The sequence below is a fragment of the Xyrauchen texanus genome, chromosome 22, assembly GCF_025860055.1.
Source record: "Xyrauchen texanus isolate HMW12.3.18 chromosome 22, RBS_HiC_50CHRs, whole genome shotgun sequence".
In the NCBI taxonomy this organism is placed as follows: domain Eukaryota; kingdom Metazoa; phylum Chordata; class Actinopteri; order Cypriniformes; family Catostomidae; genus Xyrauchen; species Xyrauchen texanus.
The window spans coordinates 6,677,656-6,690,884 of NC_068297.1; the positions used below are offsets into that span (position 1 = coordinate 6,677,656).

The 13,229-nt window shown below is 36.0% G+C and overlaps 1 protein-coding gene across 1 annotated transcript; it reads right to left on the reverse strand.

Moving 5' to 3' along the window:
* Positions 1 to 1,025: 1,025 nt before the first annotated feature.
* Positions 1,026 to 2,600, reverse strand: LOC127662892 (insulinoma-associated protein 2-like). The gene has a single exon (XM_052154283.1). The coding sequence runs from the start codon at positions 2,598 to 2,600 to the stop codon at positions 1,026 to 1,028; it is 1,575 nt and encodes a 524-aa protein (XP_052010243.1).
* Positions 2,601 to 13,229: the final 10,629 nt, after the last annotated feature.

The window sequence follows — 13,229 nt, forward strand, 5'->3', positions numbered from 1 at the left end:
TTACATATGAAAATATAAATATGACACTTATGGTGTATTACTACATGTAGGCCTCTAAAAGTCTTGATGTGTGCTAGGCATTTTCTGGGAGTTAATTGTTTTGAAATAAAATCATTTTCTTTTTGCAGTAACTGTTGTGCATCAAAATGTAATGAAACATACAGTACATTAATTCATAATCTATTACTAAATGCACCTCCTAACAAAACAAGCTTTCCATGGGAACCACTTGTACAATGAGACACTAATTCAGTTTCCCCCATCATAACAGCATATGTTAATAGATTAACCAACTGTGAGCTCTGAGTCATAACTCATGACAAATGGATGATATGTTAAGTGCCTTTAACGGCTAACACCTTATAAGTTTCATTAATAGCATCAACAACAGATCAGTAGTTAATTTCAAATAGAGGTTTATAAAGATTCACAATATTATTATATAATATTATATATATATATATATATATATATATATATATATATATATATATATATATATATATATATATATATATATATATACATATATATATATATATATATATAATATTAAGCAAATAAATAGCCTGCTCGCAGTCTTAGAAAACCTGGAAATATCAGGGATTTTTAAAATTGGGATTCCCAGGCCTGATGAAGTCATGTAAAATTAATAAAATCCTAAAAAGTTACAGTTCAAGCTGCTATTTTTATATATGTTGTTCTAGTTATTCTCAGATAGAAAGTGCTCTGTGAATACATTTTTTTATTACAATCACAAAATAACTGGAAAATTCATGGATGCATGGGACAAAAGGTGAGGAAACCCGATATATTAAGATTGTTTAAAGACTTACTAATGATAAACATAACGCGTTACCCTAGGTTATCAAGGGATACATAAACTGTTGTCTCCGTTGCCAAAAAAAAAACTAAAAAAACTTTTGAATATCCCCCCATAAAAATACTGCACATAGTTGATTAATGAGCAATAATATGAACAACAAGCCATTAAACAATCAAAACTGTTTGTTTATACACTGAAATCAGCATCCCGGTCTGACAGCCATCTGTAGGAGCATCACCTGTCTATTCTCTGGTGGATGGCTCTTGTTAATGTGTCTGGTCAAACCTGGAGAACTGAAGAATGTGGACGGGCAGTGTTTGCATGAGAAGATCTGTTGTTCTCCTGGACTCAGATCTGGTCTGAGTAACAAATCGTCTCTGACACTATGCCAAAGTCTGTGTTTGTTCCTTATATCAGCCGAGGGGAAGTGCACTCCACACAGGTGGCATGGAAAGGTGATCTGCCCAGTCTCTATATGATGGTTATTATAGGAGGATACTTTGATCGTCTCATGTGCAGCCAGGTGTTTTCTCAGGTAGGCTTGTCTTCTGAACTTCTTGCTGCAGTAGTGGCATTCATACACTTCTTTAGTGCCTGGTGAGGGTAGATAGGGGGTGGTCGACCTTTCGGGCTCTTCGGGACAGTGATCAAACAACCTGGAGCTGTCACTGTGCAGATCAAAGCACTTATCAGTGGATGGATACCTTTGCTCCAGAGGAGGAGGGTCTTGGGATGCTCTGTGCATCATGTTGCTGTCCGGTGCTGATTGGTGTTGTTGGGAGCTGTCCGGACCGAGCTGGTGCTTATTGTTTACTCTGACCTTACTGGCGTTCTCCTTCCCTTCCACAGATGCTTTCTCGTGGTTACGCACTTCTAGTTGTGATTTCTTCCCATTTGGCGCTTCTCCACTGCTTAAACTGCGAGGTTTGTGCCATCTTCGATGCGAAGCGAGGTTGGCGGGGCAGCTGAAAACTTTATCGCACTCCGGGCAGCGGTACTCAACGCGCACAATCCTGGAGCACTTGTGCTGCGCCAAGGAAAACGGGTCAGGGTATTCTTCCTTACAAAGCTGGCATATGAACTCACCCAACGGCTTCTTTCGGCTTGATGGTGCCAGCTTGGTTTCGGGGCTTTCCTTCTTGATTTTAAGTCCTAGGACTGGTGAGGTGGTGACTTCGTCTTCAAAGTTGAGTTTTCTGAAGACTTTAGGCTTTTTCGCGGGCGGTTTGGTCTTGCGCTCGGACTCCATGAATGCGCGCTTTACGCACTGATGAAAAGACGGATAAGTGGGCAACGAAGTGGACACTGGCGTGCCAAACTTCATGTCTGCGTGGTTCATATGGAGACGCTCGACGGAGGTCACCGGGGGGTGCAGTGGAAAGGACTCGGCCGTGGTGGGTGAGCTCAGACACCGGTCCAGAAACGACTGCTTGAGCTCGAGGCTGACCGGTTTGATCGGGCTGTAGCAGTCGGGAAATGACGCGCTCTGATCTGGCTGGTTGAAGTAGCTCTGTGCGTAATCGCTGCTCTCGCCAACAACTCCACTGTCCTCTTGTATACGTGGCTGGATATATTTGGAGGTTATACCAGCTGTCCATGCTTCTCTAATAGGTTCTGATTCCACCAAATCTGGACATTCAACTAGGACACATGTGGGTCCATCTGGAGTTTGTGGAGACTGGTCCACTTTGCGCAGCTCTTTTTCCTCAACGCGCACCTTGTATGATGCTGGTGAGCCTCGTTTACTCCGTTTCACTAAAAATCCACGTGGCATCTTCACGTCTGATTCACCCAAAGATTTCGGGTGCTGTCAGATGAAAGTATACTCGATACACTGTCACAGTGATGCGCCTAGCGCGTGTTTTATCCATTGGGTCGCTTTCATTGTTTTTCAGTAGGACACTGTCCAATCAGCGCTCACAGTCATGTGACGGAGGCGGGGCCAACGTTAATGAGTAGATCCAGATTTCTAATGGGCAGCTGATTATTATTTATGATGGGGTCTCAAGGGATCGACGTGCTCTTTAACCTTCCCGTTTGCTGTCTTGCACACTGAATTCCCAAATTTCCTGTTAAGAAATTCCACACATATTCATTGAAGTAAATGCAATTATTTGTATTAAGTTTAATCTCAATACTTGATCTCAAATTCAAGCTTTTCGCCATTTGCACTTAAAGAATCGTACACATATGGTAAATATACTAACAAAGCCAAAACTGTTACAACAGACATAAGGAAAATGGGAAAAACGTACATGTTGGAAAAATTATCTTGAAAGTAGTCTATTTTTTTTTATTATAATTGAATATAATTGTTGCATATTTGTGTAGATGAACTATTACAGCTACTTGTGCTGATTTATTTGATTAAAAAAAACACCTTTATATTATTTTGTTTAAAATATTTTGATCGAAGGGTAAAAACCTGTTTTTAAATGCTATTTTTGCACAAACTTGCATCTGATTTGTTCATCTGATGCACTTTAAATACTTCTGAATGAATTATTCTGTATTTTAAATTAATTTATCTAATCACTTTAACCAAATGATTTCTAGAATCTCCATATTTGCAAGAAACATTTTCTCATATGAAAAATAGTTTGTCATATGACTCCTTTTTACAATATTAATTTTACTTGAATGCATATTTTATTCAAAGAGAAAAAGCATATTTTTTAAAATTTTTATAACTTTTTATACATTTAATTGTCCACTTAATCATAATCTATAATAAAATATGCATTTTATTTGTAATACGTAATCACATATACAATAAAATATATAAGATGTAATTATATAAAAATACAAATGTATTCCATGAATAGAAATGGCAATATGTTAATATAAATGTTGGAGTTTAGCGACTTGTTTGTATGTTGAGTACTTTATTGCCACATGCACATTTATAGCCTAAAACAATTAATATGCACATTAATCCGTCATTGCGTTTACAACATCAGTGCAAAAAGAGTGCAATACAATGCATTGTATTCTAATTGCGTAGCCAACAAATGTGTCGGCGATAGCACATCTGTTTCAGTTAACGAAGGGAATATCTTTTGCTCTCTTTTCCCATGCTCGGGCATCATCTCCCGACAGAGGGCCATCAGAGAGAGCTGGGGTCAGTCCAGGCTGCCAGATAAGCGCTCCTCTCCGCCCAGTGAAGCTGGAGATGCTGATAAGAGATCGCATCTTCTTTATTCTCTGGAAGGGTGGATGCTGAAACTGCAAACCTTTTAGGATCCCATTATCTTGTTCAGATGGCTCTCTTCCAAAACACTCATCTGTACGACAGATGAGCGTGAGAACCGGTTAGTGGGGACGCGCGGACAATTTATACTACATAGGCTAATAGTTACAAGAAGAAAGTATCCCACAGATATCCTTGAAGGTTGACTTTTTAAAACTATAGGGACTTGAAAAATTGATTTTCTTTGGATTTAGCTAACAGTACAGACCTATATAGTGTGATTGTTATCTGTACAGAAACTTTTATATTTGCTGCCATCCTTAGAAAATAATAATATATATATATAAAAAAAATAGCAAACCTAAAAAATGTGGTAAATTAACATGTTTTATTCAACTCAAAAATATGAATTAACATCCCTGAATCAACCTGTATACAGTAGGTTACACCAACAAAATAAATTGTAATGGTTAGATCAAGCTCACTTGCTGGCATCTTTTACAGTGTATTCGCGTCATCTCAAACTATATTTTAAAAGCGCGCATGCGCATATGTGTGTGTGCTGTTAACCTCAGGTTCATTAAGAGGTTGCATGAAATATTTGTGCAGTTGCCTATTATTTAACATAAAAAAGAGGTACTTTAAAAATTGTTAATAAAAATATTTAATAAGAAAAAAATTGAGACCAGTAGATACCTATGCATATTTACATTAAAATATTCATAAAAATGTTATCCTTAAATCTTGATGTTGAAATAAAACATTAACGTTACTATTCAGACATCTGCATTGTGTTGCTGTGCATTTGCAAAATGATCTGAACTAAACCGAATTGATTTTGTGTTCTTTTTATTTTTGTGTATTAAGCCTATAGGCCTATACATGCTGTTTACCTCGTTCATTAAGAAACTGTTTAGCATATTTATGCTTTTAAAAAAATAATTTTCACACCACAGTAGCATACAATTCAACGTCACACCAAAAAATAAAAATTGATTAAAAATGTAAAAAACACCACCTAAAATATCTATACACTTCATGTAATTTCCCATTTACCCTATTCCTAATTAAACCATATAGACCAACCTGCAATTTGCATCACTGTATAGGCCTATATCATATCACTTGCTTTCAGTTATTGTTATTATTATTATTAGTAGTAGTAGTAGTATTACACAAAGTGAGTGAGAGAAACACTAAATTTTAATTGGCTCTTCAAATCGTGTTCAATGTAATCTGCAGGTTTTATCCTCTGTCTCTGGATTGACACATCACAGACACACGCATTCAGAGGAACGACTTTTGTATGGAGGAATAATGAGATTGTTTTGTCTGTCCTGTCGCAGCAGGAGGTCACGAATGATGCAGCATCACTTGATGTTTTCACGCAGTTTGGCTCTTGATTCAGCACCACAGGAGGTGAACAGCTCCACTGATAGATTCTGGCAACTTTACACGGACAGATTGCTGAATAATTAATGCTTAATCGTCTTTAATTAGGGCTCGTGTTGTAATAGTCACCAACACCGTTTTGTTTTGTTAGTTCAAAATTAAACACGTGCTCTAACGCTACTAAAACACTGTTAACAAAAGAATATAATAATTATAAATATTTGTGCAATATGCTTGCCTGGCCATATACACCTGATTTTACCTGTAACACTATAATGTGATTCTATGAATTAGTTTCCACTGAAATAGCATTTAGTGATTGCATCTACGTTGTGTTGTTCAACATTTGCCAAATAAACTAAACTGATTTGATACGCTTTTAATGACTCATAATGTCACTGATCTGATTCGAGAATCTTGCTTTAAATCAAAACGTCTTGTACAATCTTTATTTCCAGTAGAGTTGTTATTCTTACAATAATCAGCACACAAGTTGAAGCTGTATGTTTACTGTTTCGATTGTATTAACTGTTAAATGTGAGTCCATAATGGCAATATAGGCGATTTATTTAAGAGGCTATTGACAGTTGTGTCATTATCATCGAAGGTGAAGTGCATAGAAACTGTAAGGCCACATGTTGGCCGCGCCATAAGTCTTCTATTTATTAAACTCTGTCGCCCTCTTCTGGACAATATTAGTTACTGCACGTTCTACTTTTCATTGAACATCTTCGATTAGTAGCAAGACATTTCATTCTTTCTTTCTTTCTTTCTTCGTTCCTTTTTTCTTTCATTCTTTCTTTTTTAATTCCTTCCTCCTTTCTTTCTTCCATGCTTGCTTTCTTCTCTATTTCTTTCTTTCTTTCTTTTTCCTTCCTTCCTTATTTCTTTCATTCTTCCTCCTTCCTTCCATCCTTCCTTCCTCCTTTCTTTCTTCCATGCTTTCTTTCTTCTTTCTTTCTGCCTTACTTTCTTTCTTTCTTCCTTATTTCTTTCTTTCTTTCTTTCTCTCTCTTTCTTTATTTCTTTCTTTCTTCTTCCTTCCTTCCTTCCTTCCTTCTTATATGCTTGCTTCTTTCTTTCTTTTTTCTTCCTCCTTCCTTTTTTCTTCCATGCTTGCTTTCTCCTTCTATTTTTCTTTCTTTCTTTATGTCTTTCTTTCTTTCTTTCTTTCTGTCTTTCTTTCTTTCTTTCTTTCTTTCTTTCTTTCTTTCTTTCTTTCTTTCTTTCTTTCTTTCTTTCTTTCTTTATTACTTACTTCCTTCGTTCCTTTCTGTCTTACTTTCTCTCTCTCCAGTAACGGCTTTTCAGAAAGGGGCCTTCCAGTGGCCCAAACAGGGCATTCATAATTTGGGTATTTTTTTCCCAGCAAATTTGTCTTATTTAGTTCAGATTAATTTGGATCCCTTAATAATAAAAAAATTCAAGCAATGTGGACAGATGAGCTTCATTACATTCATCTATGATTGGGAAGGTTAATGTTATTAAAATGAATTGTGTTCCAAAATGTAACTACCTGCTACAATCTCTCCCTGTAGATGTCTCCCTCTCTTATTTCAAGCAATTTGATAGCATAGTGAAGTCCTTAATTTGGAATGTAAGCATCCTAGACTACATTTCATTAAGTTACATAGGCCGATTGACAAAGGTGGACTGGGCCTACCCTAGATTTTGTTTTATTATTATGCATTCGGTCTCAGACATTTGGCTCATTGGTCGCTTCCACCGGAAAGAGCCCCTCCCTGGTTTTCTATTGAACAGGAAGTTCTTGCCCCTATTTCACCATTTCCAAAGCCCTTCTATCAAACTAACTGGAGACTTTAAGTCACACCCCCTTATCTCGCATTTGCACTCTGTATGGACAAAAGTGTCCAGAGTGTTTAATTCGGACGTTTATTTTAATGTTGCCACAAGCATATGGCTGAACCCAAAATGATGTATTGATAAGTCCCCTTTCTGATGGTCAGAATGAATTGAGAGGGGGGTTACTACACTCATCGACCTGTATGAGAGTGGAGTGTTGAGATCATTTGAAAATGTGTTGAAACATTAGTTCTATAGATGTTTACAGCTGTGCCACATGCTCTATATTGTTTTTGGGAGTAGCATGCACCCCCTTAAAGTGGCAGATACTCTGGGAGTGGTGATTACTGCTTTTGGAAAAGGTCATGATGAAGCATCAGTGTATTACTCCCTACTAATTCGCTGTCTGGCGGATGGAGCTTTAACTTCTCTGAAGAGAAAGATTTAAACTTGGTAATAGAGGAGGGAGTGTGGACTTGGATTCTAAAAAAATGTCAAGTCTGTATCTAGAGATGCAAAGGTTCGCCTTACGCAATTCAAGATTTAACATAGATTCTATTGGACCCCCTCTAGATTGTATAGACTTGGCCTTAAAGACTGACCCACAAGCTGGCGATGCCAATCAGAGGATGGAGTCACAACCCATGCTTTTTGGGGTGTGACTCCATGGGGGGTTAAGATCCAAGGGTTTTGGTTGAGGACTAAGAATTTTGGAGGAGTAGGGGTGGTAGTGGTTGTTAAAAGTTGATTCTGTGTATTTATGTTTTTCTTTTCTGTCAAAAAAAAATATTATTTAACAGGCTATTGACAGTTGTGCAATTATAATCTCGAAACACATTATAAGTGCACATAATAAGTGCATAGAAACTGTAAGGCCACATGTTGGCCGCGCCAAAGTCTTCTATTTATTAAACTCTGTCGCCCTCTTCTGGACAATATTAGTTACTGCACGTTCTACTTTTCATTGATGAACATCTAGGATTAGTAGCAAGACATTTCATTCATTCTTTCTTTCTTCATTCCTTTTTCTTTCTTTCTTTCTTTCTTTCTTTCTTTCTTTCTTTCTTTCTTTCTTTCTTTCTTTCTATATTTCTTCCTTCCTTCCTTTTTTCTTCTACCTTCCTTCCTCCATCTATCCTTCCTTCCTTTGTTCCTTCTTTCTTTCTTCGTACCTTCTTCTTACTTCTTTCTTTATTCTTTCTTCCTTCTTTTTCTTTCTTCCTTCTTCCTTTCTTTTTTCTTTCTGTCTGTCTTCTTTCTTTTTCTTCTTCCATTCTTCCTTCTATCTTTCTTTCTTCTTCCTTCCTTATTTCCTTCTTCCTTTCTTTTTCCTTTCTTTCTTTCTATATTTCTTTATCCTTTCTTCTTTCTTTCTTTCTTCCTTTGTTCTTTTTGCTTTCTTCCTTAATTCCTTTCTTTCTTACTTTCTCTCCCATTCCTTTCAATCTTACTATATAGCCTATTATAAATGTATAATTATTGAACTTAATTGATTAATCATTCATAAAATAATAATTATAAAGTTTTGTAATTATCATTATTGAGGTTGCAGACACGCACCAGAATGCACCATCACTTTAAGATCTGTTGCACTCAAACTGAATTAAAATAAATTATGAAAAGATTAATAATTGTATCCACTCTAGGGCAGAAACACAGGTGCTAGCAGTCAGTGGGAAATTAGTCAAGTCAAGTCAAGTGGGGATTTATTGTCATTCCTCTATATAGCTTATATACATTGGAACGTAATGTCGTTACTCCAGGACCATGGGGCAACACAGAACATTATGCAAGACTACATAAAGTGCAATACACAACAGAGTGCAGGACAATAAATACACAGATCAGAACAATAGATACAGTAAGTAGGACAATAAATACACAATGTAATAAATACACAGAAAATGAGCTGTAGACTGTAAAAGAGTTTGTTGTGTAGCAGAAATAAGTATAGCATAATTATATGTATATGTTTATTTAGGTATAGCAAAAGTATAGCATAAATGATTTCCATAATAATAAGTGACTAATGCAGCTTTATTGAGCTCAGTTAAATGAGCTCAGCTATACAGGTTAAATTTGGGACTATTATGTAAAATGGGAAATGAGTTTCAGAAATCTTTTGTATACAACAGCTTTTGTGTCACATAAAGAAAAGAACTTCATAAATGTAATGAGTCAGGGATGATACTTCTAAAATGTGCAATTCACTGTTACTCAGAGTAACATTTCTTGTATTTTGACATATTTATTACATGATATTGTGTTGTGACATTTTGTCTGAACGGGTTTTTGTGCGAGAGACAGAAATACCTGAGGTAAATATGCCAGGAATGCAATCAATTCAATCTATTCTCTCCTGTTTAAATGTTAAGCTACTGTTACACCACCTTTAGTGCTACTGCACCCATTCAAATCAGATAGGGGAAGAGCCACATTCCAGTCATACTCTGGAATTCTCTGTACATCACAGCTGATTTGTGTGATTCATGGATGGAGAACCAGGATTCCCCACCGTATGTAATGTACACTCCTAGAAACTTGGAGAACATTGATGACTTGTTTCAGAATCTCATAGACATGACTTGTTTAAAAGTGCAATGACTAAGACAAGGATTTTCAAACTGGGGTCTGGAGGGGGGGTCCACAAAGGGGGAGCCAGGGAATCTTTTTTTGTTGTTTTTTTTTACAATGGATTACAAATAAGATATGAAGTATGTTTCAAGTTGACAGTAATAATGTTTTTTCGCTGCTTTCTAAAGACTGATCAGAAATTATGAGATGGATCATCCTTATTTTAGTCTATTGACAGCTATAGTTTTTATTGGTTAGAAGTACAAACGATTTGTAAAATGTAAACATCTCTTCAGGTTTATACTTCTTACATTACTCTAATAGTCGGCAGAAAAAAGATTAATTGTTAACTGAATACACAGTAAATACACTCCAGGTAACACTGTAATAATTTATTTTGACTTTAGTCCAACAACAATATAAAGGCCAAATATTTTCTTACAAAAATGCATGCGGTCTTCATAATATTATGCTTACTGTTTGTCTTACAAATGTTTTAATGTGCTTTTATACATGAAAATATACAGTATAGTTGCCTTTATATTTTATGAATGGTGTCCCAAAACACCCCTTGAGTGAAGTTACTGGGCTGAAGGATGGCAAACACCATACCTATTAAAGGATAGATAGGGGAAATCTGAAGAGAGGTAAACAGGTTACTGATTTGCCCTATTTTCAGTTTTGAAAGTGAGATGTAAGAAATGTCTGATGAGTCTGGAAGAATTGGAAATTCCGGTACAGTTGGAGAGGGTGGGTCGCACGTCCAACTATGTAAACATTCAGTGTCACTGAGTAAGAAGATTCAATGTGTCAGAACATGATTGACTTTTCCAGAGAGAATTGTATTATGCAACATGTTTGAATATATTTTCCCCCTGACTAGCTGCAAGATACCATATTTTATAATAGGACACACAATGTACTTTGTGTAATCAGTTTCAGGGAATAGTATCTTAACAGATTCTTGTGAATGTACATGTATTTGAATGTGAATTTACATGTATTTTAACATAAACAAGCAATAAGTGCAAAGTAGCTTTTGTATAAAGTGTTTCAACACTCAAAAAAGCCAAAGAGCATCAAATAGACAAGCCACAAGGCGCAAGTATCTGGGTCCAAACAGTTTGGAAAAGTTGAGAAAATTACAATAATTGCCAAATTTGAAGGAACAGTACTCTAGTTATTTTATAGGCATTGTGTCCGCCATTTAATTTGACATGTATCATTGAGTGCCCCTCATGACAAAAAGAAATCAAAAGAATTCTAAATTTGTAAAATCGTTTAGAAGATACAGGCCAATTCATTTTTTAGCCTTGGCCGGTGGTCCAGTTCATCAACCTATATCTTCTGAACTATTGCACAAATAAAAAGTATTTTGTGAACTTTTTGTCATGAGGGACTTTATATGATGCATGCAAAATTTTGGGCGAATCAGTTTAGGAGGAAAAAATAAATAAATAAATTATCTACAGAAATTAAATCTAAGATAAATGTTTTTTCTGCTTGAAAAATTTGAGCAAATGTGTAAATGTACCTAATGAATGTGAACAAATATTAGCATGTTATTTTAGAATCCAAATGGGGTTTTGTTTTTTTTTATAGTGTGCTGTGCAACATTATGTATTAAATGCATGATATACAGTGGGAGTCTGAGACCACTATAAAAATGCTTCTATTCTTTTTTTCATTGCATTTTTGCCAAATGTTACAAATGATCATTTCTGCATAATAACTTTACAGAAATTGTTATTGTTAATTATTTAATATATCCAATGGCAGATGAGGAGTGTTCAGGCAACCTTTTTTTTTTTTTTTTGCAGTTCTATTTGGAGACACTTTTAAACCTCAAACAGTATGTTTATTTCCATTTTTGTTTATATGTTTATGAAAAATATCCCAGATTTTGTATTCCCAGACTTTCTGACCCCTCTCTATTTATGGTAAATGATGAGTCAATAATAACGTTTAAATGTATTTGATGGTGTTGTCCATGATGCTAAGCCTGTGAACTCACTTAAGGAAGTGTTTGTTTAAGCTGGTTTATGTTTGTGTCACAAAAAGAGGAACTGGTCAGCCAACTATTCTCCCACCAAAGATTCCCGGTCATAAACAGGCTGATGAGAACTTTTGTCAACAGGCATCCAGAACTGAGTCAGGAGTTGGACAGGACATCCTATTCACACTGTTTACATGCCACTGAAAAGGAACATTTTACAAAGTTTCCAGTATTTGATCAGATGAAAAAAGTTTGGACTTCCTCATAGCACTGCAAACTTGTGTTTGCGCTATTGTACATTTTAGGTCACTTTGCTAAATGATCCATTATTCAGCTTATCTGAGCTACTTGAATTCATTCCACTGTATCAGAAACTAAACGATTCATATAGTCATTGAGCCTGTTTATAGGTCACCCCGATATAATTTTACATTAGAAATAGCTTTTCCCCATGGGAGGAAGAATTTCTGTTCTGTTAGTACATAATGCACTTTGCAATTACAGTTGCATGTTAGTTGATCACCCTCTGCCCTCAGGGTTTACCCTGCATAGCTATTGTTACTATGGTAGTTGTGTTTGTCAACTGGCTGTCTTGTGGTTTACACATGCGTCTTGAGCAAATATAACGTATTCTTTGAGTAAATGCCGTTGTGGACAAACTTTCACAACAAAATCTTCACACAGAGGAGTTTCCCATTCTTCAGATTATGAGGAAATATTCAAATGTTGGCATTTTGCAGTCTGCTTCCTTTACTTTACATGAACTTTGCATTACTTTAATCTTAATTCAAAATAATACACATTTACATTTTATTTATATAGGTTTATTTATATTTAGAGATGCACCAAAATGAAATGTTGTGACCGATACCGATTTTAACAAATAACTACTATTTGGCTGATGCAAATATTATGTCACATATTTTATTTTGCTTGATAATGTGGGGGAAAAAAGTTATTTTGCACTTTTAAAACATTTTAAATGTCCAATAGACCTATTTGGTGTTTGTAAACAGCAATGATGGTTTTTGTGGGTGGAGCCTAACTGTTGGCAGAAAGTGACAGTTCTGCAGTACTGTTAGATGTGAGCGCCAAAATCAATAGTGATATGGATCACCCAGACGACTTCACCAGTTATTTTAATGGCTTGCCATGTCTTATACAAATAAGCCAACCCTTAGCAATGGGGTGAGGTTTCCTGTCCCATTCTCACTGTCGGGACAATGGCTCAAGGATGGACTAGATGGATCTAAATGGCCAAAGTTACAGTGGCCAGACATCTTCGTATACCTTGTGGAAAAAACTCAGCGTCGCTATGAGATGAGAATTCTGGATGACTTCCTCTGTCCTTTTAATGGCTTGCAACCATAAACTTCTGCGTTTAGCTTCAAAGGTTGTCTTCGATGAAGGTATTCTATAAAAAGTGAATCTTTTGTTTTATTTCTATT